Genomic DNA, 26,129 nt, shown 5'->3' on the forward strand with positions numbered 1-26,129 from the left:
CTCTTTTATTTATGTTTTTCCATTTAGTTGAATTGTATATTTTATTTATCCTTTGCTTTATGATTGGTTCAAAAAATGACTTGGGATAGTTGTTTATTAATAATATATTTTTTATTTTTTCAAGATTTTTTGTTCTATACAAAATTAAAAAAAATAAACCAAAAATAATATTCTTAGAATGCAAAGAAAAATACCTGAAAGTAAAAGAAATTAATATAAACAGTATTTCGCTTTGTGTGCAAAATGGACAAAATTAATACTCCAAATATATGCCAAGGCTTAAAGTCGCAACAACGCTACACATGTAAGTAAAAATAATTGAGTATTTGAACAAAGAATTCTAGTCTCTTCCCAGAATTGATTGTCCTGACTAATCACCTGTTAGGCCTAATTAATCTTAGAATGTTTTAAAGTGTTGCAATTGTAATGTATTTTAGTGTGTGATATGATAAAGCTGTTGACAAACTGTGATTGTTTTTTAAATTAATGAAAACATTTTTTTTAACTATCTGTTATTTTAGAGAAACTGATGATGGTGGAAAACACCGAAACGTATTTTAATTGGTAAATAGACAATAAATGACTGAAGCCCAGGAATTGATTTTGATTTGGAACAAAAACCAAATAATTTTATTCATTTTCTATCGAAAGTAATTAGGACTATCTTAAAAAAACGATCAGAGCAAAAGTGAACAAAAAATTATTCGGGAAATTCGCCGCCCTCATCGCTCTGAAGATTTCTAAAGTTCCTTTAAATTTTCAGGTCATTCCAGTTTTAACAAAGTTTTATTTAAGCAAATTTATAGCTTTGTACAAATTTTACAAAAACTTTTTTCAGCGTTGAATTCGAGACGAAAACGTAATAAATTCCTCCCGTTTTTCCCCGAAATTTTTTTAAGTTTTCTCAAAAACCGAACACAAAATTAAAATTTTTTAATTGAAAACGCAAAAAATCATTATTTTTGAATGATTTTCTTCTTTTCTGTTAATAATGGGGTCTTTACAGCCAAAAATTACAAAATAAATTTTGCTTCAAAATTCGCCTCATTCATCGGTTTGTAGAGAACATTAGAAAATCCATTTTAGTTTCAAAACCAAACCAGTTTTAACAAAGTTTCCATATTAAGCACTTTCTTCTACGCAAAAATCGCATTATTTTTGTTTTTCTTAAAATATTGACAATATTCAGGTATTTTCTGTGAAAAATTATAAAATAACTTTTATTGGAACACTCGCCTCTTTAACCGCTTTGCAAATATTTTTGTAAAACTTTTTGCAGCTTCGAATTATGGACAAAACTAATAATTAATTCTGGGTATTTTTCCAAAAATATTTTCCCAAACTGAAAAAGCGAAAGTTTATAATTATTTATTTGGAAAACTCTGGGAAACGGGTTTCTTCACTTTTAGGTCAATATTTCTAAACCGCACTGCCACTAAACGAAAAAAACAGGGTTTTCCTAACGTTTTACTGTAAAATACTGGCAAACTGAATATTTTATGCAAAAAAATTAAGAGATCGATTTTACAAGAAATCTCGTCCACTTTATTTGGACTCACTTCTGTTGCTGGGAGAATCTAGATAACTTTTTTTTAGTTGTTTGAACAAAGTAGTAAAACGATACTCAGACAAAATGTTGATGACCTTTTTTTAGATGTAAAAATTCCAGTATCGGGTTTCGAAAAACTTTAATAAATCACTTATAGCTCATGAACCGATGAGTTATAATTCGTTAAATCAGAGAGCGCCAACAACTCAATAGCGCAACTCAACACAGTGTTACCCAGGCCTACTGTGGAGCCGTTTTATTGAAATTATTTTTCTTGTTCAAGTTTTGATACAAAATAATGGGCAGGTGGCCCGCAAAATACCTTTTTAAGGCGGTTGGGTGGTTAAAACTTAAGGGGCATTTGTTCGAAGTGTTTGTATTTCGAATTTCACCACAATGGGAATCGGATGATAGGTTCAAAACTTGTGCAGAAAAACCAGAAGATATTTTTAGGTCATGTAAGGACATTAGTCTCACCTGTTCTATTGGTTTCCGAAGTTATCAAGATTAAACCTGAATCATCCTATATAAAGCCCCAAATGGGGAACATAAGAATTTTTATGGGTCTGCATGACGAAATTGGTGATTAAGAAGCTGAAATATTCAGCGAGCGGCCCATCGCGGTCCTCATTAGAGTTAATTGAATGCCAGTTTTTTAGCTATTTGATTACGGAGATTATCCATTTTGCCTCCATAATTTGTTTGCCAGAATGACACGTTTCATGGAAGTTATTCATTTAGCTGGTTTCCGCTTTAAGGCTTCCGTTAATTTTCTCCTTTCCATATCAGGACTGTCCAGATACTGGAGACTTCCGAGCCCAGCAATGCTCCGAGTACGACGAAGTCCCGTTCGAGAATGTAAAATACCAGTAGGTTTTCCGGTAACCGTTTTCACAGAATTTTGTTTCGAAATGAAAATATTCTCAGATGGGTGCCATACACTAAAGGACCGAATGCTTGCGAACTGAACTGCATGCCCAGAGGTCAGAGGTTCTACTACAGACATGCCGAACAGGTGGTGGACGGTACCCGATGCAACGACGAAAGCCTAGATGTGTGCGTAAATGGGCAGTGCCAGGTAAAGTGGGATTTAATCCAGGTTGGGATGGTACTTGTGAGAGTGATTTCAGCCAGTAGGGTGCGACATGATGTTGGGCTCCAATCTCAAAGAGGACGAGTGTCGGATATGTGGAGGCGACGGCAGCACCTGCAACACCGTGACTAACACTTTGGAGCTAAACGACATGCAAGTCGGTAAGTTTGAGGCGGCAGTTTGAGTGATTGGAGGTTCTGAGTCGTCCTTTTAGGCTACAACGACATTCTGCTGATTCCTGGTGGCGCGACCAATATTGTGGTCGAGGAGGTTGCAAACTCAAACAACTACCTGGGTGAGTCCGTCTCAGTATTTCTCGTGAAACAGGGTTTCTTATTGTTTGGCTCTGTAGCTGTTCGAAATACCTCCGGACATTACTATCTGAATGGAAACTGGAGAATTGACTTCCCCAGAGCTTTGGACTTTGCCGGCAGCAAGTTTCACTATGAGCGCTACCCGCAGGGCTTCGCTGCTCCTGACAAGATCTACACTTTGGGGCCCATAGACGAACCTCTTTTTATAGTGGTAAGCCATCGTCCATCCCCCACCTCCAATTTATTGTCTATCCTCAATGTGCTTCCAGCTGTTGTTCCAAGACTCCACTGTTCCCGTTCAGTACAAGTACAGCTTGCCTACCAACATCCAGCCTGGGTCGGAATACGAAACCTACGCCTGGACCTTTGACGAGTACACTCAATGCACCGTTACTTGTGGCGGAGGTAAATCCTCCCAGTTGAATCCAGAATAAGCTTACAAAGTTCGTGTTTCCTTAAAGGAATTCAGCACCGGAACGTTTCCTGTGCGGGCCGGAAAACTCTGGAGCCAGTGGACGAGACTCTGTGCGACGCATCGAGAAAACCGGAAACTTCCAGAAGATGCAACGAAGTGGCCTGCGATGCTCAATGGGTTCCACATCCATGGGGAAACTGCTCAGTTCCGTGTGGCGAAGAAGGTAATTTATTGCAGAAGAATAATATTGCGTTGAACAATTTTTAGCAAGATTAAGTGAATGTGGCAATAAACACTCACTGTTCGAATGCCAGGTGGAGTCCAGACCAGGGAAATATCCTGCCAGCAAATCGTCTCCAATGGGTACCCGAGTTTAGTGGACGAATCGCAATGCCAGGACCCAAAACCGCCTCAGCAGCAAACGTGCAATAAGGGGGTAACTTGTGCCACTTGGCACTCTGGGCCCTGGTCACCCGTAAGTTTATTTTTATATTTTGCCTGCTACCACGACTGTAAGTAGTGGAAGACACACGATTTATCATCTAAGTAAGTTTCATTGTACGCACAGTCTTATTGCAACAGAGAAATGAAAAAAGGTTTTTTTGCTGAGGATTTTTATTAAAAAAGTCTCAATTTTACGAAACTTTTCTTTTCGTTCTTATACCTATTATTCTAAGCAAAGCATAGAAATATAAACGCGTATAAGGAACCGGAGATCGTATGCTACTCCTATATTTCAAAAACTAACTTAAAACTGATGTTCTAGCAAAAAAACGAATAAAGCATTTTCGATAGGATTAAATGCCCTGGAAATGTACAAAGTCCCTGTTTTACTTTTGGTGCAGGTAGTTTTATTTGAACCTAGTTTATATGGACTATCTATTTCAACTTATATTTCAAACTGTTTTTAAGAAGTGTTTGATTTACGCCCATTCGTTGGGATCTGCGTTATAATGATTAATCATTGAAGTTTTTTTGTAAAGATTTGTTTATAAGAACTATGGCCCTCAATAGATTTTCTTGTTTCGTCAGGATAAGATATTCCTAGTCCCAAACTGTTTCTTTTGTAATTTTGAGGCATGTTGCAACTTACCACTTTTCGACATGAAAACATTTAAAACTAAAAAAAAATAAAAAATTAATTTAAAACGGGACATATTTAGTCTTTTAGACAAAATAACTGGGCATATTATATCCACATTTTAAACAATTTCATAGGTAAATAACCCTTGGACAAGCGAAGTTATCCGACAAAATTTGATATTAAGTTACCCCACCTTACGGTCCCAAATACCCATTCAGAAAATGTATCAGCGCCGAATTTTTCCTGAGCAAAAAGACGAAGATGCCGAAGCCAATCAAATTATTTTTCTTGTCTTCTAGTGTGATCATCTATGCGGCGATGGAAAGCAAATTCGTCAAGTACGGTGCTTCATTAGGGACGCGGATGACAAAATCCAAATCATGGAAGATTCGACGTGCGAAGCCATTGAAGATAAGCCGGCCGAAGAGCAGAGCTGCTTCAGTCGGCCCTGTGAAGGAGTGGATTGGATCAGTTCAGAATGGAGTGGGGTTAGTCCGGAAAATCCATCCATAAGGCGTTTTGAAATAAATAATGATTTTACAGTGTGACTCTGTTTGCGGCCTTACCAACGAGACCCGGAAGATATTCTGCGCGACAGCCAACGGGCAAATCTTCGAAGACGATCTGTGTGAGGAGAGCAACAAACCGGAAAGCGTGAGGAAATGTGAGGCCAACACCAATGAAACCTGCAACTTCTTGTGGTATGCTTCGCAATGGAGCGAGGTACATTTTACATAAAAATATCCACAAAACCCGCGAAACCTCTAAAAAATTGTTTGTTCACAGTGTTCAGCAAGATGTGGCAAGGGCATCCAAACCAGAACCCTTTTCTGCGGCTTGGCAACAGGCGACGAGGTGAAAAAAGTGGAAAACGACAAATGTGACCAGTCAAAGACTTTTGACATCATCCGCAACTGCACCGGTACTGAGGATTGTGATGGGGAATGGTTCAGCGGGCCGTGGGGCGAGGTAGGTAATCCAACCCAATCAGAAACTCTGATTTTACTCCTCCGCTGCTTCAGTGCTCCAAACCCTGCGGAGTGGGTGAAAGAACCAAGAAAGTCGTTTGCATCAAAGCCAATGAAGTGGTGGACGTGTCGCATTGCGATGCCGACAAGATCATATTTGGACAGGAGGACTGCAACAAGCAACCGTGCACTGAAGGTATGCAATTCTCTCAGTTGGACAGCAGCGATTTTATTTTCAAGTTCTGCAGACTCAGAGCTGCCGGTCGATAAGGACACTCCCCTGAAGCTGCAGGAAACAACAGAGAGCGAAAGCATGGACTCAGCAGAATCGACCATTGCAACAGATAAGGAAACTGAAGGTAACTAGGCAAACTACCTGCGAATTTGTATGCTCAGTGTTCTGTCCAAACAGACACCTCCTCGTCTTCTGATATATCGGAAATCACTAAAAGCATCGACTTCACCACTGAGCCTCAGGCCGAAGAATCAAGCAAAGAGGAGGAAGATGACTTCGAAATCGTGCCAGCAGATTCGTGCGACGATGGGGAATGGGTGGAAATTTCGGTCATGGGTGTTCCCGAGGTAAGAAAACGTCGCGTTAGAAAACCAGTAGCTAATCCTAGTCATAATCCATCGTCCGTTTGCAGGAAGAAGAAACTGAAGTCTCAGAACTAGTGGAATCCACTTCCGCTGGCACCACTGATGGGCTGGAAACGTCCTACTCGGTATATGACGTGATGCAGAGTGATAGCCCTACGAGGGACGAAACCGAGTTTGTAGAGAGTTCAGCAGAAGGAGAAAGTGGGGTAACAACTACATCCAGCTCCATCGAACCTGAAGAAGGATCTGGAGCATCTGAAACGCCAGAGTCCACAGATTCACCCACAAGGTAGATGTTGAGGAACGCAACAGACGACTGACTACAATATTTTTTTTTCTTTAGCCCAACTATGCAAGAGTCAGACGCAACTGAACCAGTTTCATCTACTGGGTCTTTATCCGAAACTACGACGGATCTTATCGCCAGCAGTACTGCAAGCGGATCCACGGAAGTTTCTTCTGATGCGTCTTCTAGTTCCACAGAATCTACTGGGGATGACTTGTCCAGTACCACCAGTTCTGAGGGCACTGAAACGACTACTGAAGTGGACAGTAGCACATTAGGAGAGTCAACTTCAGGTAATTTTTTTGTTTTGGCTTTTCTTCAAAGGTCATTTCCTGTGTCCGGTGAATTATTTTCAACTCTTCCTGGACGGGGAAGTTCGTGTTCACTCAATCAACTAAAAAACGCATTCGACAGAACAGTGGAATACTTTTTCTTGTAGCCACGCCATTCGACCAGTTAGGGCCGCATGAATGTCAGGCAGATTTCGACGAATGCTCTATTCTCAAATGCTCAAACGAAATCGAGCCTTATATTAACGAAAGGGCCTGCATTACATGTCGGTGCAAAGGTATTGAAAAGCAATAGACTTCTTAATTTAATCCTGGAGCCTTTTACCTAAAAGCAACAAGAAGCGATAAATGTTTCTCCACAATTATAAATGATTCTTTCAGAATCTGCCTCAACGGAAACTACCGCAGACAAAAGCTCCACCACGGAATCAACAGTCGATAGCAGCAGCACAACAGAGCTGAGCAGCACAGAAACTATTTCAACTGAAATAACTGAAATTTCCACCACTTCTGAGAGTGTGAGCACGACTGAAACATCAGAAGCCACTAGTGAGACGTCAACAACCTCAGCAGCCAGTAGTGAAACCTCTGAAGCCTCGACAGGCACTGAAAGTTACAGCACTGAAACTGACGAGATGGGACTTAAAAATGAACCAGATCCAGACTCAACTCCGCCTCCAAGGGCTCGGGTGGAGGACGAAAGCGAAACAGGCTCAAGTAGCGAAGCAACCACTGAAGCCACCGGTGAGTGCTGAGGAAGAGTGATAATTTTCCATAGTTGTTTCTGATTGATTTTTTTTTCAGAAATCAGTTCGCCTGCCACCGAGACCAGCGCTGAAGTGTCAACCACCGAGTCCTTAACAGGATCCACTGAGGAAGCTTTCGAGAGCGTAACAAGCGAAAGTACCACAATCAGTTCTACTGAACAATCCAGTGAAAGTTCCACGACGGAAGTCAGCGGTTCTTCCACGGAAGTCAGCGGTTCTTCCACGGAAGTCAGCGGTTCTTCCACGGAAGTCAGCGGTTCTACTACGGAAGTCAGCGCTTCTACTACGGAAGTGAGTGGTTCCACTACAGAAGTCAGTGGTTCCCCTGAAGCAACCACAGAATACACCGGGAGTACTGAGTTTGATATATTTTCCTCAACCAGTGAGGCACCCAGTGAGTATGCCATGGAATGTAATGGAGTAAGTTGATGACTAACCAATTGTTCCAGCTTGGCCCACGACGCACATTACCGAATTATTCAAAAAGAAGCAAAAGATGTGCAAGAGGAAGAAGATTCTCCAATGCAAAGAAAGTGCCTATGGATGCTGTTGGGACAACATTCATGCGGCTCAAGGGCCCTTTGATAAAGGATGTCCAACGCCCAAAACCTGCAAAGAGTCAACGTATGGTTGCTGTCCGGATGGAGTGTCGGCCGCACTTGGTATGCATAAGAGGCGAGAATGTTCGAAAACCGTATCGAACCCCTACTTGTTTCAGGGACCAAAAACCGTGGCTGCCCGAGCAGCCACTGCAACGAGACCTTGTTTGGCTGCTGTTGGGACAAGAAGACGCCAGCTGAAGGTAACGACGAAGAAGGTTGTCCAGCCAAACCGCCTGCTTGCCTGGAATCCAAATGGGGATGTTGCAAGGATAATTCCACTGGTAAAATATGTTAAACTGTAATCTATTGGTGTATTGAACATTTCAATTCAGAAGCAGAAGGTCCGAACCAAAAGGGCTGCGAACCGGAAGAAGTCACAACCATCCAGCCTACCACTGTGCCCAGTACGACTCCATCAACAGAAGAATGCAAACAATCTGACCATGGCTGTTGCCCAGATGGCTCAATGGCGAAAGGTGATACATCTTACTCGCACCTACCGGAAGGTTTCCTAGAAATTATTGTCCAGGTCCTCAATATCAAGGATGCAAACTGCCATGCTCCGACAGTACCTACGGCTGTTGTCCCGACCAAGAAACGCCAGCTCATGGGTATAGAGGCGAAGGATGTTGTCTCACTTCGACGTTCGGTTGCTGTTCCGACGATCTCACTCCTGCCCGAGGACCCAATGGGGATGGATGTGAGTGCCAAAGTTCTCCCTATGGATGCTGCCCAGATCAGAAAACCGCGGCGAAAGGTTTGAATCGGTGTCGATTCCAGCTGGAAACAGTTCTAGTTCAATGGCCGCTTTCAGGCTACAACAATGCAGGATGTGGATGCCAATACAGTGAACACGGCTGTTGCCCTGATGATGTTACAGAAGCTTCAGCTCCGGATTATGAGGGCTGCCCATGCCATACCTTCCAGTTCGGTTGCTGTCCTGATGGCGTATCGATTGCTCAAGGGCCACACCAGCAAGGTAAATTTTGACCCAAAATTTTCAAGCTTTGATCGCAAATCTTCCTAAATTAATTTCATGCCGCAAACATGGGTGCGTCGGTAAGACAAGTAGTAAAATTATGCTTTGAAGACTCAACAAGTGAATTTTTACTGCTATTTTCTTGCTAGGATGTGACTGCAGATCCAGCGAATTCGGGTGCTGTTCCGATGAAAGAACGGCAGCAAAAGGACCCAACGAAGAAGGTTGCACTTGCGACATTTCCAAGCACGGTTGCTGTCTGGACGGCGTCACAAAAGCCCAAGGAAGCGACTTTGCCGGATGTGAAGAAATCCCAGTCGACCAACAAGGTACCTTGCCAGGAAAATGTTTATGCAAATGGCTTACTGTTGCTTTTACTTGCAGCATCTTGTTCTCTGCCTAAGGAACGCGGCACCTGCAGAAACTACACAGTCAAGTGGTTCTTCGACATGGCCTATGGTGGCTGCTCACGATTCTGGTACGGAGGGTGCGATGGAAACGAAAATCGCTTCAAAACCAAAGAAGAATGCGAAGGCGTGTGCGTCAAACCTCTGGGAATTGGTGCGTTGATATCAGAGCGCTTTATACGGGTTCTAACATTGATAATACTGCTTTTAGAAAGGTGCAATTTGCCGAAGGTCAACGGTTCGTGCGAAGGGTACTTTTTGCAGTGGTACTACGACAAACAAGCCCATCAATGTTCGCAGTTTGTCTATGGAGGCTGCCTGGGCAACAACAACAAGTTCGAAACGAGAGAAGAATGTGCCGAACTTTGCGCTAAAAATGAGGCTGCAGGTAAGCAGGATGGATCTGGATTCAATCCTAACTACGAATGTCGTTTGATGTCAGTCATTGACTTTTTGAAGGAAATATTTTATTTTCGGCCAAGAAAACGTTTTAGTCCTACGTCCAATTTTTTATCCCTTCCAAATAACAGAATTGCTCAAGGCCCTCAAAATAGACATTTCAATGATGATCTCTTCATTGGACCCAAATCTCTTACCGCCCAGTCATTTCTTCAGGTTTGGAAACATGAAATAGTCGCAGGGGGCTAAATCTGGAGAAAATGCTGGATGTGGTAAAGGTTCGTAGCCTAATTCATGGATTTTTGTGACACGTGGGCACTCGTCCTTTGTCCTGATGAAAAAGCACTTTTTCCATCAGGACGCCAAATGCGGCCGTTTTAGCCGTCGTAAGTCAACATCGAATCTATCCCAAATCTGAATAATATGCGAAAGTGATCGTTTTACCCTTTTCAAGGTAATTGATGTGGCAATGACACTGCGTGCATCCAAAAAAACTTTGACCACCACCTCGTCTTCCGACAGACCTTCATTAGTGCACGTTCACCTGAAGAAAACCACTGTTTTTATTTTTCTTTCGTCTCTGGTGTGTTGTGATTGATCCATGTTTCGTCAACTGTTACGAAATGGCGCAAAAACTCGTTCGGATTGCGCCGAAACAGCGCTAAACATTCATTTGAAATTAAGTAATGTTGATGGCGCCTTTCTACAAGTTAGACCTAAATTGATATAAATGTAAAATTTCGAATCCAAAAACCCCTAAATATCAAATTTTAACAGTACATTGGCATTATTTAGCAAAAAGTTATATGTTATAAGGAAAAAACTAACGTTTTAACACCCTGTATCTTGGAAACTAAGTCTGGGTAACTTAGTGAATTTTTAGGAGTTGGCGCATGGCGCTATGCTGCGAAAATTGCTAGTTGCGCCAACCCAACGCACCGGCGCAGTAACTCAATTCCGTTGATGGCAAAAAATTGACTTTTTTGTTAAGTTGTTTTTCGATTTATTTTAAGGGCCATTTATTAACAATATTTTCAGGTTTTTCAAAATTTCAGAATATTCCAGTTTTAGCAAAGTTAGTGAGTGTTTCTTCTAATCGCTCATTTTTCTAATGTTTCACGTAAAAATACTGACAATCTAAGGATATTTGTCGCGAAAAATTTCAAAATAAATTTTATTACATCACGCCTCCTTCGTCGTTTCGTAAAAAGTATTGATATCTTTTTCCAGCTTCAAATTTAGAACAAAAATCAACTAATTTTTCATTAAAAAGCGAACAGAATGAAGGCATACAGAATATAACACATAAGTTTATAAAAATTCCACCCCCATCTCTCTGAAGACTGGATGTAGAGTTAGTTTAAAAACTGAATTTTTTGTTTTGATTTAATTTGTTTTGCTTTATTTTATATTCAAAAACGCTCTGTTTTATAAAGTTTCACTTAAAAATACTGACAATCTGGAGGTATTTTACGCGAAATATTACGAGATAAATTTATATCTGAAGGAATTTTACAAAATCCCCTTTCAGCGTCGAATGCGGGACAAAAACAAAAATTAATTTTCACAGAAAATTATTAAGGTTTTCTGAAAAACCGATCGCAAAACTAAAAGTTTTCAATCGAAACCGCAAAAAATTCATTATTTTCAGATTCTTTTCTTCTTTTCTGACAACCATGGGGTCTTTTCAGTCAAAAACGACACAATTTTGTTAGAAAAATTCTTCGAATTTGGCACAAAAACTAAATAATTTTTTTTACTTTTTCCAAAGTAATTAAGATTATCTTGAAGAAATGACCAGAGAGCAAAAGTTTACAAAAAATAATTTGGAAAATTCGCTAACCTCATCGCTCTGAAGGATTTTAAAGTTTATTTAAAATATCAGGTCTTTCCAGTTTTAGCAAAGTTTTTCTTTCGCAACCCTCAAACACTGACAATATTCAGGTATTCTCTGTGAAAAATTATCATATACATTATGTTGGGACACTCCCCTCCTTAACCGAGTTATAAAGATTTTTTAAAATTTTTGTAGCTTTGAATTTTGGACAAAACCCAAATATGTTTTTCTGGGTTTTTTCCCAATTTTTTTTCCGAACAGAACAAACGCAACTTTATAATTAATTATTTGGAAAATTCGCCAACTTCGTCGCTGCGAATAATTTAGTTATTTTTAATTCCGGTTTCTTCACTTTTATGTCAATATGTATTTCTAAACTGTGGCAAACTGAAGGTCCTTGAATCGAAAACTGGGCGTATTTATGGTTTGGTTTTCTTTTTCTTCATTTGGTGTCTTTTTCGAATACCCGTTTTACCTTTGAATTTGGGACAAAATCCAAAGTTCTCTTGTTTTTTTTTCTCGAAAAAATTAGTTTTCCAAAAAGAGATCTGGTTTTTCTCGTTTTAGACCAAAAACCAGAAAAAAACCGCAATTTTAAGCAATCGTTTCTACAGAAAGGTAACTCAGTGTATAACTCAGGTGTTGGAGCAGTGCTGCGCAAATGGCTTAGTACTCAGTAGCTCAGTTCCGTTGCTGAAAAAACGAGACTCCGAATGTTAAAATTTCAGTCTAGGGTTTCGTACAGCTTTAATCCGCCTTAATAAATGAGTTATGACTCTTTCACCGATGAGTTATAACTCATTAACTCAGATAGCGGCAACAACTCAAAAGCGCAACTCAACACAGTGTTACCCAGGCCTATTGGCAACTGTGTACTTTCGGACTTATGTTTATGGCAACTTTTTCTCATGAAATGACATAAAAAATCACGTCCTTAAATATTCCCGCTTCTTTTTTAAACATCCTGGTGATGATCTTTGACGGATTGCAGTTTTACAGTCGTAACAATGGAGCAGTTTTTTTCTATTGGCCAAAAAGGAGCAAACAGTAGCAGCTAGTTTTTTAACCATCAAAAAGCTGGATGTTTACTGAGTAATAAGTATATATAAACTTAGCTGAATTCAGGAAAATAGTTAACTAAACCTCTTTGTTCAAGTGATACTTGCTGTTTTTTGCATGATTTTTGTTCATTTACTGCGCGGGAAATTCAAAAAGTCACCGACTTATCAAACTACCCTGCTATTTAAGTCATATAAGGGCGAAAAAACTACTCTTATTAGATCCATGCGATCAGTCGAAAGCAGAAGGTCCATGCAGGGGCCAGTATCGGCGCTATTTCTTTGACAAGACTTCTGGACAGTGCCAGCCGTTTAGCTACGGAGGCTGCCGAGGTAATACCAACAACTTTGCCTCCCTTGAAGCGTGCAATCAACGATGCGCAACGCCTGGAAAGAAACGAGGTAAGTTCTTCGGTTGAAACCGCATTGCACTGTAGTCGTACCAACTAGACAACTAGGGTGGATGGGGTAGTATTTAATAAGACTCGCCGATTAATCAGTAAGAATGCAATTTGGTGAATGTTAGATTATTGCACGATTCCAAAGGCTGAGGGTAATTGCACGGCTCGAGAGGCTAAGTGGTATTATGGTGCTAATGAGGAACGTTGCCTGCCCTTTTATTACACGGGCTGTAATGGTAACAAAAACACTTTCGATACTAAAGATGCATGCCTTGCCGACTGTCCCAACGATATCGGTAAGTTGGATGGCGGTACTTATAGCCCTGGAATGTGTTCAGATTTTACTACCAAAAACCTCTCATTCTTCTAAATTCAGCACTGATTTCTCGCAAGTTTACTTGAACAATCTTAGTCATCTGAGCATTCCAGGGATAAGTAAGTAACAGTACATGAATTAACTTAGTTATAATCTAACTTGATGCACACAGTTAAAAACACATGTCACTTACCGGCGGATATTGGGGAATGCGGCAATTATGTGAGTCGTTGGTATTGGGACACCAGGTACAAGAGATGTAGTCAGTTTTACTTTGGCGGATGTGGTGGTAACGGAAACAACTTCCAAAGCGAACAAGAGTGTCAACAAGAGTGCGCTGGCTCCCAGCAGCCGCCGCCATTGGCTGTGGGAGGGCGGCAAACTGAGGCCCCGCCCACTCAAGTACCGTTAGTTACACCACAGGTACCTAGTCCTACATCCAGACAACCAACACTGGAAGGTAAAAACTCTCCGAATCCTTTAACGTGCTTCAAAGCCGAGACCATCAGTCAACCAATTCGAACATGTTTCTTCAGAGATCTGCTCAAGGGAACCGGACCGAGGCCCGTGCTCTAACGAAGAACTTCACTACTACTACAATACAGCGGATGGCACCTGCAAGAACTTCACTTATGGCGGCTGCGGAGGCAACTATAACAACTTTGAAACTGAAGATCTATGTCTTCAGTATTGCGGCTCCATCCGAGCGCTGCCTCCAGCTGTTCAGCCTGCGGTAACCACGCAAGGCCCACCATCAGTTCCACGTAAGAATCTGTGCCTACTGGGTGTTTCGTTAATATACCTACAAACACTTGGGGACTTAGTTTTACTTTACTTTTTCGTTTAAGTCTTGCAATTTATATTCGAGCTAACAGTTTTAGCAGTTTTAGCCATCAAATGTGTTGAACCTTTCGCTTCCAATTTGTTTCCCGGAGCTTCTTGAGCAATATTTGAACTAGCGAGATTTTCTTTGCAATTTCTATTCAAGGCACTTGGTTAGAAAAAAATACGTATCTCTGAAAAACTAACCGAACAAAAAGTTTCAGCAGTTTTTGCCCTCGAAACGTTGGATTTTCCATTAAGTGTGTTGAAAGTTTCGCTTCCAGTCTCTTTCCAGAAAATGTTGAGCAATTTTGAACTGAAAGCAAAGCGTGGCTAAAATGAAACTGGTGAGTGTTTGAATTTGCGCGTTTTTAGTTCGTCGTGACTTTGAAGGAATGGTTTCGAACGGTTATATCTCTTTCGATGTATCCAGAAGTTTGTTGTATATCTATGAAATACCCTGTGTTTTGCCCTGTTTTTGACAAGTAAAGTTTTTTGCAGAAATTGTCGTTTATGGTTCAGAATGTTACGAAGACCAAGACGCTGGAAACTGCACTGATCAATACCAGGCCTACTACCACGATAGAGTCACTGGGGAATGCCAGCCGTTCATTTATACAGGGTGTGGAGGCAATGAGAACCGCTTTTACAGTGAAGAGGATTGTCTTCGACGCTGTGGACCATACAACGGGCAAGGTGAGTTCCACTCAAGTGAACTATTTTTCACAAAACCTTAGTGATTAAAGCATTGGAAACCAGAAAAAGTCCAAACTCTGACCGAAACTAAAATGGCATGATTCTACTCCATGTCCAGCCAGATTAGACTTTAAAAGAATGAAGGTAAAATATTATTGGAAGCTGATGGAAAGGATGTCAGAATATTGGGACAATAGTTTGCGGGGGACTTCCGGGCTGTGGAACATTGTTTAAATAATCAAAGAAAGTGCGCAATACTGTTTTTTGCGTCTAACTTTTGAACCGTTGATGCTATTGAAAAAAGTTTAAAACTATTTCAAGTATTAAAATTACCTATAATATGAGACAAGCTAAATTAAAATCCGTTCATTTGTTCACTCAAAATCATGAAATGTACCGCTAATGTTTGCGTTTTTTTAATTTTCTATAATTAACTTAGTTTTGCTTCTTAGAAAATCGTACTGCAACTTTTTCTGATGGCTTTTGTACACTTTATAAGTAATATAAATTTTACATTTAGGAATGTTTTCCGGGCTTTGAAGCCGTGGTCTATTGGAATTTCTTCCTAAATATAAAAAACATAAATTTTAGCTTAAATATTCATGCCATTGGGTCTTTCGTATTTGTTATGTAAAAACGGCTCTTAAGTACCAGTTTAAGTAAGTTTCTAGTCTATTTTACGCGTAAAGAGTTATACTACAACATAGAATAAATTGAAAGTTGAAGGGTAAATTGTTTAAACATTAAGTTGAAAATCAGGAATTTTTAATGTTAGAAGTTAGAGTAAATTATTTCCACATAGATTAATTGCTTTGATTTTTTTTAATTTGCTGTGAACAATAATTAAACACTTAAAAATTGCAAAAAAGATACCAATTAAGTAATCGATCTGAAAATAATTTACCCTTTAACTTAACATAAAAAATTCCTGATTTTCAATTTAATGTTTAAACAGTTTACCCTTCAGTAATCAACTTAGTAATGCCTTTATTGTACGTTGTAGTATAACTCTTAATACTTTATAATACTATATACTTAATACTAACTTTTAACTACTTATAAATAAGTAAAATAGACTCTTGCGCAAATATCTCCGACGTCCCAAAAAAAATTATTTGGAATCTGGCAAAAGCCTTCTTTACATAACAAATACGAAAGAACCAACAGTGATGAATATTTTAAGCTAAAATTTATATCACTTGTAAAATGTCCAGGATTATTGATTGAACTTTGGCCACCCCGTTTTTGCCTCTAATTTGAAATTTAGAGAAAAATGTTAAATACAAAAGCTGTAGATATTAACGTCTAGTTGATAACATAAGATAACACCAATTGATACAGGGTGTCTCAGATTCAGGTGGCAGACCAAACTTTCCTTGTTTTAAATGGAATGTCGCACTTTTTATTGCATATTCGAACTATTCGCGCAATTCTAGGCCTCTTCGATATAAATGTTTTCTAATGATTTTCAACAGCTTTTGAGTTAATAACCATTATTGATTAAACTTTGGCCACCACGTTTTTGCATCTAATTTGAAATTTAGAGAAAAATGTTAAATACAAAAGTTGTAAATATTAACGTCTAGTTTATTTTAAGATAATATCAATTGATACATGGTGTCTCAAACTCAAGTGGTGATACAAACTTACATTTTTTTAAATGGACTCGCGCACTTTCTATTTAATATTCGAACTATACGCACAATTCCAGTCATCTTGGATATACATTTTCTGTATTGATTTTCAACTGTTTTTGAGTTCATAACCATTTAAATATTCGGGCATTCCATTTATAAAAAATTGAGTTTGATCAGGCATTTTAATTTGAGACACCCTGTAGCAATTTTTATTATCTTAAAATAAATTAGATGTCAATATCTACCACTTTTGTATATAATATTTTGCTCTAAATTTCAAATTAGCTGCAAAAACGGAATGGCCATAGTTCGATCAATATTGGTAATTAACTCACAGTTGAAAATCACTATAGAATATTTATATGGAATGGGCCTAGAATTTTAGGAATATCTGGAATATGCAATAAAAAGTACGGCATTCCATTTAAAAAAGGTAAGTTTGGTCTGCCACTTGAATTTGAGAAACCCTGTATTAATAGGTATTACCTTAAAATAAACTAGACGTTAGCATCTACAAGTTTTGTATTAAACATTTTTCTATAAATTTCAAATCAGATGCTGAAACGGGGTGGCCAAAGTTCATCAGTAACCCTGTACAAAAACCTTCAGAAAAAGTTGTTGAAAAAAAACGAGAAAAATTGGCGGTTTTTTCCTGTTTTGAGTAAAAAATGAACGGATTTTGTCCTTGATAAACGCTTGTCTCATATTGTAGGCATTTTTAATACTTGAAAAAGTCTTAAACTTTTTTTCAATAGCATCAGCAGTTCAAAAGTTATGTACAATAAACGGGTTTTCGCCCTTTCATGATTATTTAAACAATGTTCCACGCAAACTATTTCCGAATTTTTCTGTCTGACTATACTATACTATAACTCCAAATCAAAATCAATTCCTGCGTTTCAGTCATTTATTGTCTCTATTTATCAATTAAAATACGTTTCGGTGTATTTTTTCACCATCATCAGTTTTTATGTGTAGCGTTGTTGCTGCTTTAAGCCTTGGCATACATTTAAAATGTCACAATCAGGAAAAGACAGTCAGGAAATATACGTACATTGTAGGAAATGTATGTATGTACTATAATATAACGCAAATGAGAAAACTAAACAGCACATACAGACACATTACATTACACTAGAAGACGGATGACAAAAATGAGACTTAATAATCCACTATATAATCGATCTAATAAACCGCTTTAAAACGCGCACAAATGACGAAATATACATAATTTTTGACACTTGTTTTTTTTTCTACACAACACTGGCAGAAGGACCTATGGGTCGATAACCCTTTTCTTGGAGACATAAAGATGGTTTTTATCCATGTTTTCTTCAGATACATGTAATATGGAAAGTGATCCTGGACCATGCAAACAGGCCCAAACCAAATACACTTTTGATAGAACCACTGGAAGCTGTAGACAGTTTGTCTACGGAGGATGTGAAGGAAACGGAAACCGGTTCAATTCAGTGGAGGAATGTGAGCGGCATTGCGGGCGTCGCGAAGAACCCAAAGCGGTTCCAACAGTTGCAGGTAAATAAAACTGAATCAAAACTAGGAACCTCCTGTGACTTTCTACCTGCGAACTAGCCGCTAATTTTCCGTTCTCTCAGAAGTGTGCCAGTTAGCGGCCGACCAGGGCTCATGTCCGGATCTTAACCACAAGCGCTGGTACTTTGATAACACCCAAGGCGAATGTAAAGCTTTTATCTATAGCGGCTGTGGGGGCAATCAGAACAATTTCAAAACCTTCCAAACCTGTCTCGACTATTGTAAAGATTTCTTGCCTAACACCGAATCTTGTAAGTGGCTTTTCGATCGTCCACGCCGCATCCATGCACCTTAATCATTAAATCTTCATCAGCTATTGAAACGATTCAACTCCAAACTGAAGCATGATCAGCCTCTATCATTTAACAGAATTTATGATGATGTCACTCATTTTTGCACAAAGTTTCTGGCGAGTTTGAATTCATAGATCATTCAAATTGTTTTTCAACTAGCTGTTGTGGAACCTGGTGTGGGAACCCACGAATGCCAAGCGAAGTTTGATGAATGCACTTCCTTAAGGTGTCCATATGGCATTGAAGCGTATGTGGATGAAAATGACTGCAATGGGTGCAGATGTCGGGACCCATGCAAGGACATCGACTGTCCTGACGGAACCCAATGCGGCATCGACTTGAACAGGAACAAAACCTCAGCGACTGATGCCGATTTTATTGCAGTTTGTCGCGAAGGTAAGGCGAGGAATACGGGATTTGTTGTATGCGTAATAAAAGTATTACTAGAAACGCATTTTTCAGCTGAATTTGGAGGCGCATATTTTTACACTTGCATTTTGAGCACGTTTAGGGCCGGTTGCACAATCCTAGTTCACCGACAGTTCAGCGGTGAACCTGGTTCAACGAAAATTTTCGGATGTCTCAGTCGCGTTCAAGCCTGAATGGCAGATCAAATCCCAGTCCAGCTGAACGACTGACATCGGCCGTTGAACCGTGGTTCAGTGCCGAGACTGTCATATTGTAACCTAGAGGTGCTTACGGTGTTAATTTTATGTTTACATAACATAGGTGTTTATAAATATAAAAATTTTTTTTGTGAAAATGGATCTGTTGAGTGAACTAACAGACGATGAAGACGTTGTGGAGCTCCTAAGAACATTTTTAAATACAAGATCACCAACATATAGGGAGCGACCAAATTATTTCCTGCAATGGAACGATCGCGATTTTAAATTTAGATTTAGATTGTCGAAAGAAGTTACGACGATCGTAGTGGAGAAAATAAATAAAAAATATTTTATTATTATTTGCATCTGTTTTTTACACTCGATATGTGTTTCATATTTTTGACTAAAGCCAGCAAAATATTTTCTTTCGACGTAAAATTCGTTGACCGGGCAGATTTCGTAATGGCTTCCGTAATGAAAAGGTTTCACTGAATCTACTGAACTAAGGAAAAATATGTTTTAATGCTGACGCTTCAATCAATTCAGTATCAGACCATGTGGACGTGGTTCAGTTCAAATATGCTGGACTGACAAACAGTTGCCAATCAAAGAGAACCAAATATACCACATTTCATCGACATTGGGAAGTGCCAGCCCTAGGGAAAAAATCGAATAGTCGAGTTCAACCGAACCGAGCGCTGATCGGCGTGGTACAACCCGTGAAAATTGAACTCCGGTTCACCGGTCACTGACGGTTCAGTTGAACCATCGTTGAACTTGCTTTTGTGCAACCAGGCCTTAGAGCTCTGATGTGAGCTAGCGTGTGGCTGAAACTCTGAACCGAGGAAAACAGCGTTTTCCTTACCACTACACACCACAGTGGCGTTAGCAGTCAACAATTTTCAAAAAAACACTGTTTAGCCCACATCAGGGGTCTGGGAGCGTTCAAACTGCCTCTCCTTTATATAATTTTAAACGGCCTTTGAACCAACTACTCCATCGATCAGACTGCACTTGCTACATAATGAATGCACTGATTTTGTAGAAAACAAACCCGGTCACTGTCCTTATGCTAACAACAGCAGTTGCGACACTGAATGCCGAACGGATGCCGATTGCACGTTGCACTTGAAATGCTGCGCTAGTGATTGTGGTACTGTTTGCGTGGAACCTCAGCGGCCGTCGGAAATGGTCACTCAACCGACCGCTCCCGGTTACACTACCGCTCCTCTACTGGACAAATGTGAGTAGATTTGCTATCATGAGAAGGAACTGGTAGAGTGGATGATTTCCAGACTACCCGCCCAGAATCGAAGTGGAAACGTACGAGCCAGAAGTGACCGGTCTGTTGGGAGATCAAGCCATTCTGAACTGCGCAGTTAGCGGGAACCCGAACCCGAAGATCGTGTGGAGCAAGAACAACTTGATCGTAAGTGAACGGGGAGCGAGATGGTTTGCAAGTTTGAGTATTCACTTGATGTTTTAGATTGATGGCACGCAACCAAGGTATCGCATCCGCCTGGACCAGACTCTTCAGATCATTACCCTTCATAAAACAGACGCAGGCATTTATCTCTGCACGGCCGATAACAGTATCGGAAGTCCCATTCAAAACCAAATCAATCTGTTGGTGTCAGGTATGTTTTGACTATCCCGCTAACGGTGGTGGTAATTGGAATGTTTAATTCTATCTTCTTTCAAAGTAATTCTTCAATAACAAAGTTTTTTCCGAATAACATCTGACTGCTCGGCGCATTTGTTTTCTCTAGCGTAGCCCTAACATCTAGCTTTAACGTTCTTAGATACGCCGGTAGAAAGGCCAGTGTCCATTCTGAATGGGCAAGATCCCGAACTGTTGGTTAACAACATAGTGACCGCATTTAACTCTCCTGCCACCCTAAACTGTTACGCGCTGGGATGGCCCGTTCCGGCAGTAACCTGGTGGAAACAGGACGAGCTGATTCCATTGAAGAATCGGGAATTCGAAGTGACCAAGGACTATTCCCTGCTCATTCACTCGGTGCAATTGCGCAACTTGGGCGTCTACACGTGCCAGGCGTACAATGGCATGGGCAAAGCTGCCAGTTGGTCGGTGACTGTAAGGGCCAAAGGGCCCTACTACAGTACCAATCCGCGCGACATCAGATATCTGCAATATGTGGTGAATCCTCCTGAGGCCAGCACACTTCGCGTCCCGATTGAATCTTCTTCGGTGCGTCCAGATCCGTCGTCTCATCATGTGCCCTTTTACAGACCGACTTCTCAACCCTACATACCATCCTTTTACTCCACTGAACCCTTACCGGACATTGTAGATCCCAATGACATATTCCCTCAGATTCCAGATGCTGCTGGCTATATACCGGAATCTGTCTACAGTGGTAATGTGTTTTCTTTTTCTGTAATTTACAGCATGCTAGTTACTAAATTCTTCTTGCATCGAGACTAATCTGCTGAATTCACCATAATGAGGGTTTGTCGCTGATTTCGTTCGTTTTTTAGTACCGGTAAGGGCCAATATAACTACAAACGAGCAAACACATGCGACTGGGACGAACGTCCAGATTCGCTGCGATGTTTACGGGTACCCTCCGCCAGAAGTCAAGTGGTACAAGGATGGCGTACCGTTATATTCGGGTGGAAAAATATCAATTTCAGGTACGGCGCAACTCAAATATGATTCATGCATTGATAATTCAATGGGTATTATTGCAGATACGCACACTTTGACCATTCAGGCGGCAGAGAAATCGGACTCGGGCAGGTACCAATGTGAGGCCATTAATCAGTACTCTAAAGCATCTAGTACCTTGGACGTGATAATAGAAGGTAAGATTAATGGAACCTTTTCATACTCTTATTTCTCAAAATATCTAAGCTCATTAGAATGTAAAGTTGGAGTTAAACCTCCTATTACATTATCCTATTACACAATTAGACCAAGAGGGTTACCCATTGGCATTGCTCTAACGTGACGTAACGCAGATAACCATTGGAAACACTCGGGTATACCTATTGAAAATATCGAGGTTAGATCTGGGTAACTCAGAGAAATTTTAGGACTTGGCGCAGTGCTGTGCAAATAGCTTGGGGCGCCAACCCAACGCACCGGCACAGTAACCCAGTTCCGTTGCTGGGAAAATGTTGATAACTTTTTTTAGATATATTTTATTTATTAATAATATTTTTAATCGTTGAATTCGGGACAAAAAAGAAAATTCCTACGAGGTTTTTTTCCCGAAAACCATTAAGGTTTTCTCCAAAAGCGGTCAACAAAACCGAAAAAGCAATATTTTCTTCTTTTTTGACAATAATAGGTTGTTTGTCTGACAATAATGGGGTATTTTTAGTCAAAAATGACAAAATTAGTTTCAGGAAACTTTAGAAAACCCTTTTCAGCTTCGAATTTGGCACAAAAACCAAATAATTGTATTCAGTTTTTTATCGGAAGTAATGTAGTAGTATAATTTATCGGAAGGATTATCTTTAAAAAACGACCAGAGCAAAAGTTTAAAAAAATATATTGGGAAAATTCCTCTCCCTAATCGCTTTGAGGATTTCTAAAGTTTCTTTAAATTTTCAGGTCATTCCAGTTTTAGTAAAGTTTCTATTAAGCAATTTTCTCGCCGCAAAAATCGCATTATGTTTTAGTTTTACTTAAAATACTGGCAATCGTCAGGTATCTCTTCAAGTAATAATTATTTCTAGGTCTTTTTCGAAAAATATTTCCCCGAACTTAAATCGCGAAAGTTTATAATAATTTATTTGGAAATAAAGTTTCTTCACTTTTAGGTTAATATTTCTAAACAACAGTGTCTCTACACAGAAAAACCGCGTTTTTCATAACGTTTTACTGTAAAATATAACTGGCAAACTGAATCTTTTATGCAAAAAATTAAGAAATCGATTTTACAAGAAAACTCGTCGACTTTCTTTGGACTCAGTTCTGTTGCTGCGAAAATCTAAATTACTTTTTTTAGTTGTTTGTAGTAAAAAGTTACTCAGAAAAAATGTTGACGACCTTTTTTTAAATGTGAAAAGATGATGTAAAAATTCCAGTATCGGGTTTCGAAAAACTTTAATAAATGACTTATAACTCATTAACCGATGATTTATACGCATACTCGTTAGCTCAGAGAGCGGCAACAACTCAATAGCGCAACTCAACACAGTGTTACCCAGGCCCAATCGAGGTGCGCCAGCTTGAAAATGTGTGCCATTTGCATAAACAACGAAAAAGTGTGAAATGTGTAAATCGCCTTTTTCTCCGGAAATAATGTATATAACCCCGTAAGTAGGCATTTTGGAGAAAAAATGTATACTTATAAATTTTTTTGTTATGAAAATTTATATAAAATAGAGTTGGTCCAATATCCGTAGATTTGAAATGCTCGAAAGTAGGTAAAAAACCAGGCAATTTTAAATTATTTATTTGACAATGAAAAATAAAGGCCAATTATGCCATACATTTAGAGAAAAGTACTCCACTGTAACTCAAAACGAGGGCGGCAAGGCCGATTAAGATCGGACGGACAGTTTTTGCGTAATGCAATTATTAAATAACCTACCTCGAAAAAAGTTTTCTTTTTAGTTTTCTGTCAGTCAGTTTCAACATGAATATTTTTTGCGTCCGCACTTTTACGCCTTCTTGGATCCTTAAACTATCCTAAATTACTATATGGACCATTTTTCTATTTTTAATAACTTTGAGCGAAGTTCGAAAATTTTGACTTAAATAAGTAAATTAATTTGTATGATAAATAACTTCTGTAATTTATGTTAATCTAATTAAATTGTCAATATTTAACGATTACTTATACCTTATCTGCTGTTATTCAATGTACTATATAATAATAATTAAATCAATTTATAACATTATTAGGCATTAATTCTTCAATTTAATACTAATTTACAATGAACAATATCTGCTCAATAAGGATGTTAAACTTAAACTTAAAACCACTTAAAAAAAAAATTTTAAATCGGTGTAGAAGAAGGCGAGATTTAAATAAATAAATATAAAAAGCGCACATTTTCAAACTTTAGAACCGCTCAAAAAGTTAATAAAAATTGAGAAATGGTTAAAATAGCAATTGCCTATCAAAGTTAAGGAGCCAAAAAAGATTCATAATTTTGAGGCTGACATAAAATTAAAAAAAAAGGCTTTTTTCAGGAAGGGTATTGCAGTTAAGTAATTTTTTCTAAATGACACCATGCATTGGCTAATTTTTTCATTGTTAAATAAATATTAAAATTACGCTGTTTTCCACCTACTTTTTGCTACTTTTTGCAGAAAGCATTTCAAATCTACGGATATCGGACCAACTTTGTCTGGTAGACAATTTCATAACGAATAAATTTATACGCATACATGTTTTCTCTAAAATGTATACTTACCGAGTTATATGCAATTATTTGCGAGAAAAAATGCGATTTTACAATTTTTTTCACGTTTTTGATGTTTATGAAAATAGCACACCTCCAATAAGTTATCTAAATCACGTCACGTCAGAAACATATTTGAAAAATTTCGTCGTAATTCTCCTGGCCTCAATTGGAATTACATATTATAAATAAATGATTAAACGTGTTGACAAAATGCAACAGCAAATCGATGTGGATTTTTCAATAAAAACGTTTTCTTATTCTTCCTAGGAATGTTCATCGATCCGAGTTGTACAGATAATCAGTTCTTTGCCAATTGCAAACTGATCGTAAAGGCCAACTTCTGCAACCACAAATATTATGCAAAGTTCTGCTGTAGATCGTGTACAGAGGCGGGACAATTGCCCTTCAACACCAGCAAACAGAGCGCTCTGGACACCAACACCATCTAACACCGTAGATCGACCCTTAGCTGTACTAATAAATCATTAGCGCCAACACTTTTTATTTGCAGCTTTGTTAGCGGTTTCACGAGAGATTAGTGTTGTCGATCTTATCTAGCCAAGTAGGTAATGCTAGTCGGACGCGTTGTAAATGATAGAACATTATGGTATTTTTAATTATTGTACTTAAGGTTCTGTCCAAGTGGGCCATTATAGTAATAAGATAAGAATCTGGAAAGGGTCCAAAAGATAGACTAAAAAGCGAATTGACAATGACCTATGCCTATAAGCTGATGAGTTTTTCGGGGTTTTAGGCCACGGTGCGAAAAAAACCCGAAAAACTCCCCAATTTCAATCCATGTCCTCACTATATAGAACCGAGTTAACTGGATACACTAATAATAACCTACTGGAGTATTGAGTTTGATTACTTTTTCGCAGCTACATTAACAGTAACGAACACAGTCAAAGCGCGATTTTGTCAAATCTTCTGGTACCATATCGCCTTGTATAGTAAATTAGATAATTACCCAATTCATTACAATGCCAATTGAAACTGGTTCTCCGAAGACATGAATTTTCCCATCAACTTTCGTTTGGAAACTGTGATATTCACATCATACTCCAAGTTCTACCTGTACACTGTGCATCGCTCACTGATTAATATCAAAGCCTCCTCTCGAAATAGTGCAATTGCTGTCGTGTACATATAATTTTAATGTTAATTTATGATTGTAATGTAAAAATGTGTTCACTCCATTGTAAAATGCTAAGAAATAGTTCTTTTTAATTAGATATTTGTGTTTTTTTTTTCGAGAGATAAGCAGACAATCCAATTTTTCAAAGCTTTCAAACGAAACATGGAGCAAGAATAGTTCCAGGTACTATTTTACGGTAGTGGCACCCTAAAATGGTTTATGTCTAAATTAAACAAAGACGACGCGACGCAAGAAAAAGATGACGCGACGTGTTTTGGCACCGATAATATTAGTGCGCTTACCCCAGGACTGTCTTCGAGCGATTTCTTTCCCGGACCGTAATCTCCGCAAAAAAAATGGTTTTCGATGATTTAACGCGCGCGACACGCTATCTTCTAATATTTAAAAGCCATAAAATATTCTTTGATCAATGTTTCTTCAAAGGGGACATTGCCACCCTGTGTACCTCTAGTTATATGCCATCTTTAGAAATAAACCTTGATATTTTTCAATACTTCTTAGGAGCCATTTTTTTTGACAGCTGTGTAAACATCAGGATCAAAATTTAAGTTTTTTCAACTGCGCTCAATCTTAAGAATTCCACACTAAGGCAACTAACAACTTGAAA

General features: G+C 39.0%; 1 protein-coding gene and 1 long non-coding RNA gene across 7 annotated transcripts in view; both read left to right on the forward strand.

The window, feature by feature from the left end:
• LOC109543834 (papilin) overlaps positions 1-25,598 on the forward strand; it is a 70,642-nt gene extending 45,044 nt beyond the window's left edge. The window contains exons 4-44 of one of the 6 annotated variants that reach the window (XM_048667227.1): positions 2,339-2,418; positions 2,477-2,627; positions 2,680-2,803; positions 2,857-2,937; positions 2,995-3,167; positions 3,226-3,361; positions 3,418-3,594; positions 3,686-3,846; positions 4,755-4,943; positions 4,999-5,178; positions 5,242-5,424; positions 5,478-5,619; positions 5,672-5,782; positions 5,836-6,005; positions 6,071-6,312; positions 6,367-6,602; positions 6,981-7,343; positions 7,404-7,760; positions 7,816-8,028; positions 8,085-8,249; positions 8,301-8,444; positions 8,498-8,725; positions 8,783-8,947; positions 9,097-9,276; positions 9,332-9,508; positions 9,566-9,742; positions 12,871-13,050; positions 13,175-13,345; positions 13,538-13,825; positions 13,902-14,129; positions 14,689-14,883; positions 17,859-18,056; positions 18,140-18,325; positions 18,527-18,763; positions 20,021-20,218; positions 20,271-20,404; positions 20,462-20,612; positions 20,778-21,356; positions 21,478-21,633; positions 21,691-21,804; positions 24,631-25,598. In XM_048667227.1, the coding sequence (XP_048523184.1) occupies positions 2,339-2,418; positions 2,477-2,627; positions 2,680-2,803; positions 2,857-2,937; positions 2,995-3,167; positions 3,226-3,361; positions 3,418-3,594; positions 3,686-3,846; positions 4,755-4,943; positions 4,999-5,178; positions 5,242-5,424; positions 5,478-5,619; positions 5,672-5,782; positions 5,836-6,005; positions 6,071-6,312; positions 6,367-6,602; positions 6,981-7,343; positions 7,404-7,760; positions 7,816-8,028; positions 8,085-8,249; positions 8,301-8,444; positions 8,498-8,725; positions 8,783-8,947; positions 9,097-9,276; positions 9,332-9,508; positions 9,566-9,742; positions 12,871-13,050; positions 13,175-13,345; positions 13,538-13,825; positions 13,902-14,129; positions 14,689-14,883; positions 17,859-18,056; positions 18,140-18,325; positions 18,527-18,763; positions 20,021-20,218; positions 20,271-20,404; positions 20,462-20,612; positions 20,778-21,356; positions 21,478-21,633; positions 21,691-21,804; positions 24,631-24,812 (7,902 nt within the window). In that variant the 3' untranslated portion in view covers positions 24,813-25,598. Of the gene's footprint in view, positions 1-2,338; positions 2,419-2,476; positions 2,628-2,679; positions 2,804-2,856; positions 2,938-2,994; positions 3,168-3,225; positions 3,362-3,417; positions 3,595-3,685; positions 3,847-4,754; positions 4,944-4,998; positions 5,179-5,241; positions 5,425-5,477; positions 5,620-5,671; positions 5,783-5,835; positions 6,006-6,070; positions 6,313-6,366; positions 6,603-6,980; positions 7,344-7,403; positions 7,761-7,815; positions 8,029-8,084; positions 8,250-8,300; positions 8,445-8,497; positions 8,726-8,782; positions 8,948-9,096; positions 9,277-9,331; positions 9,509-9,565; positions 9,743-12,870; positions 13,051-13,174; positions 13,346-13,537; positions 13,826-13,901; positions 14,130-14,688; positions 14,884-17,858; positions 18,057-18,136; positions 18,326-18,526; positions 18,764-20,020; positions 20,219-20,270; positions 20,405-20,461; positions 20,613-20,777; positions 21,357-21,477; positions 21,634-21,690; positions 21,805-24,630 lie in introns of all 6 variants that reach the window. The other 5 variants (XM_019913731.2, XM_019913735.2, XM_019913732.2 and 2 more) reach the window with 5 other exon arrangements.
• LOC125504774 lies at positions 9,756-10,532 on the forward strand. The gene is made up of 2 exons (XR_007281689.1): positions 9,756-10,139; positions 10,208-10,532. It is a non-coding gene; the product is annotated as an uncharacterized LOC125504774 (long non-coding RNA).
• Positions 25,599-26,129: the final 531 nt, after the last annotated feature.

Source organism: Dendroctonus ponderosae, unplaced genomic scaffold, assembly GCF_020466585.1.
Source record: "Dendroctonus ponderosae isolate FM_Combo_2020 unplaced genomic scaffold, Dpon_F_20191213v2 Dpon_F_20191213_6, whole genome shotgun sequence".
In the NCBI taxonomy this organism is placed as follows: Eukaryota; Metazoa; Arthropoda; class Insecta; order Coleoptera; family Curculionidae; genus Dendroctonus; species Dendroctonus ponderosae.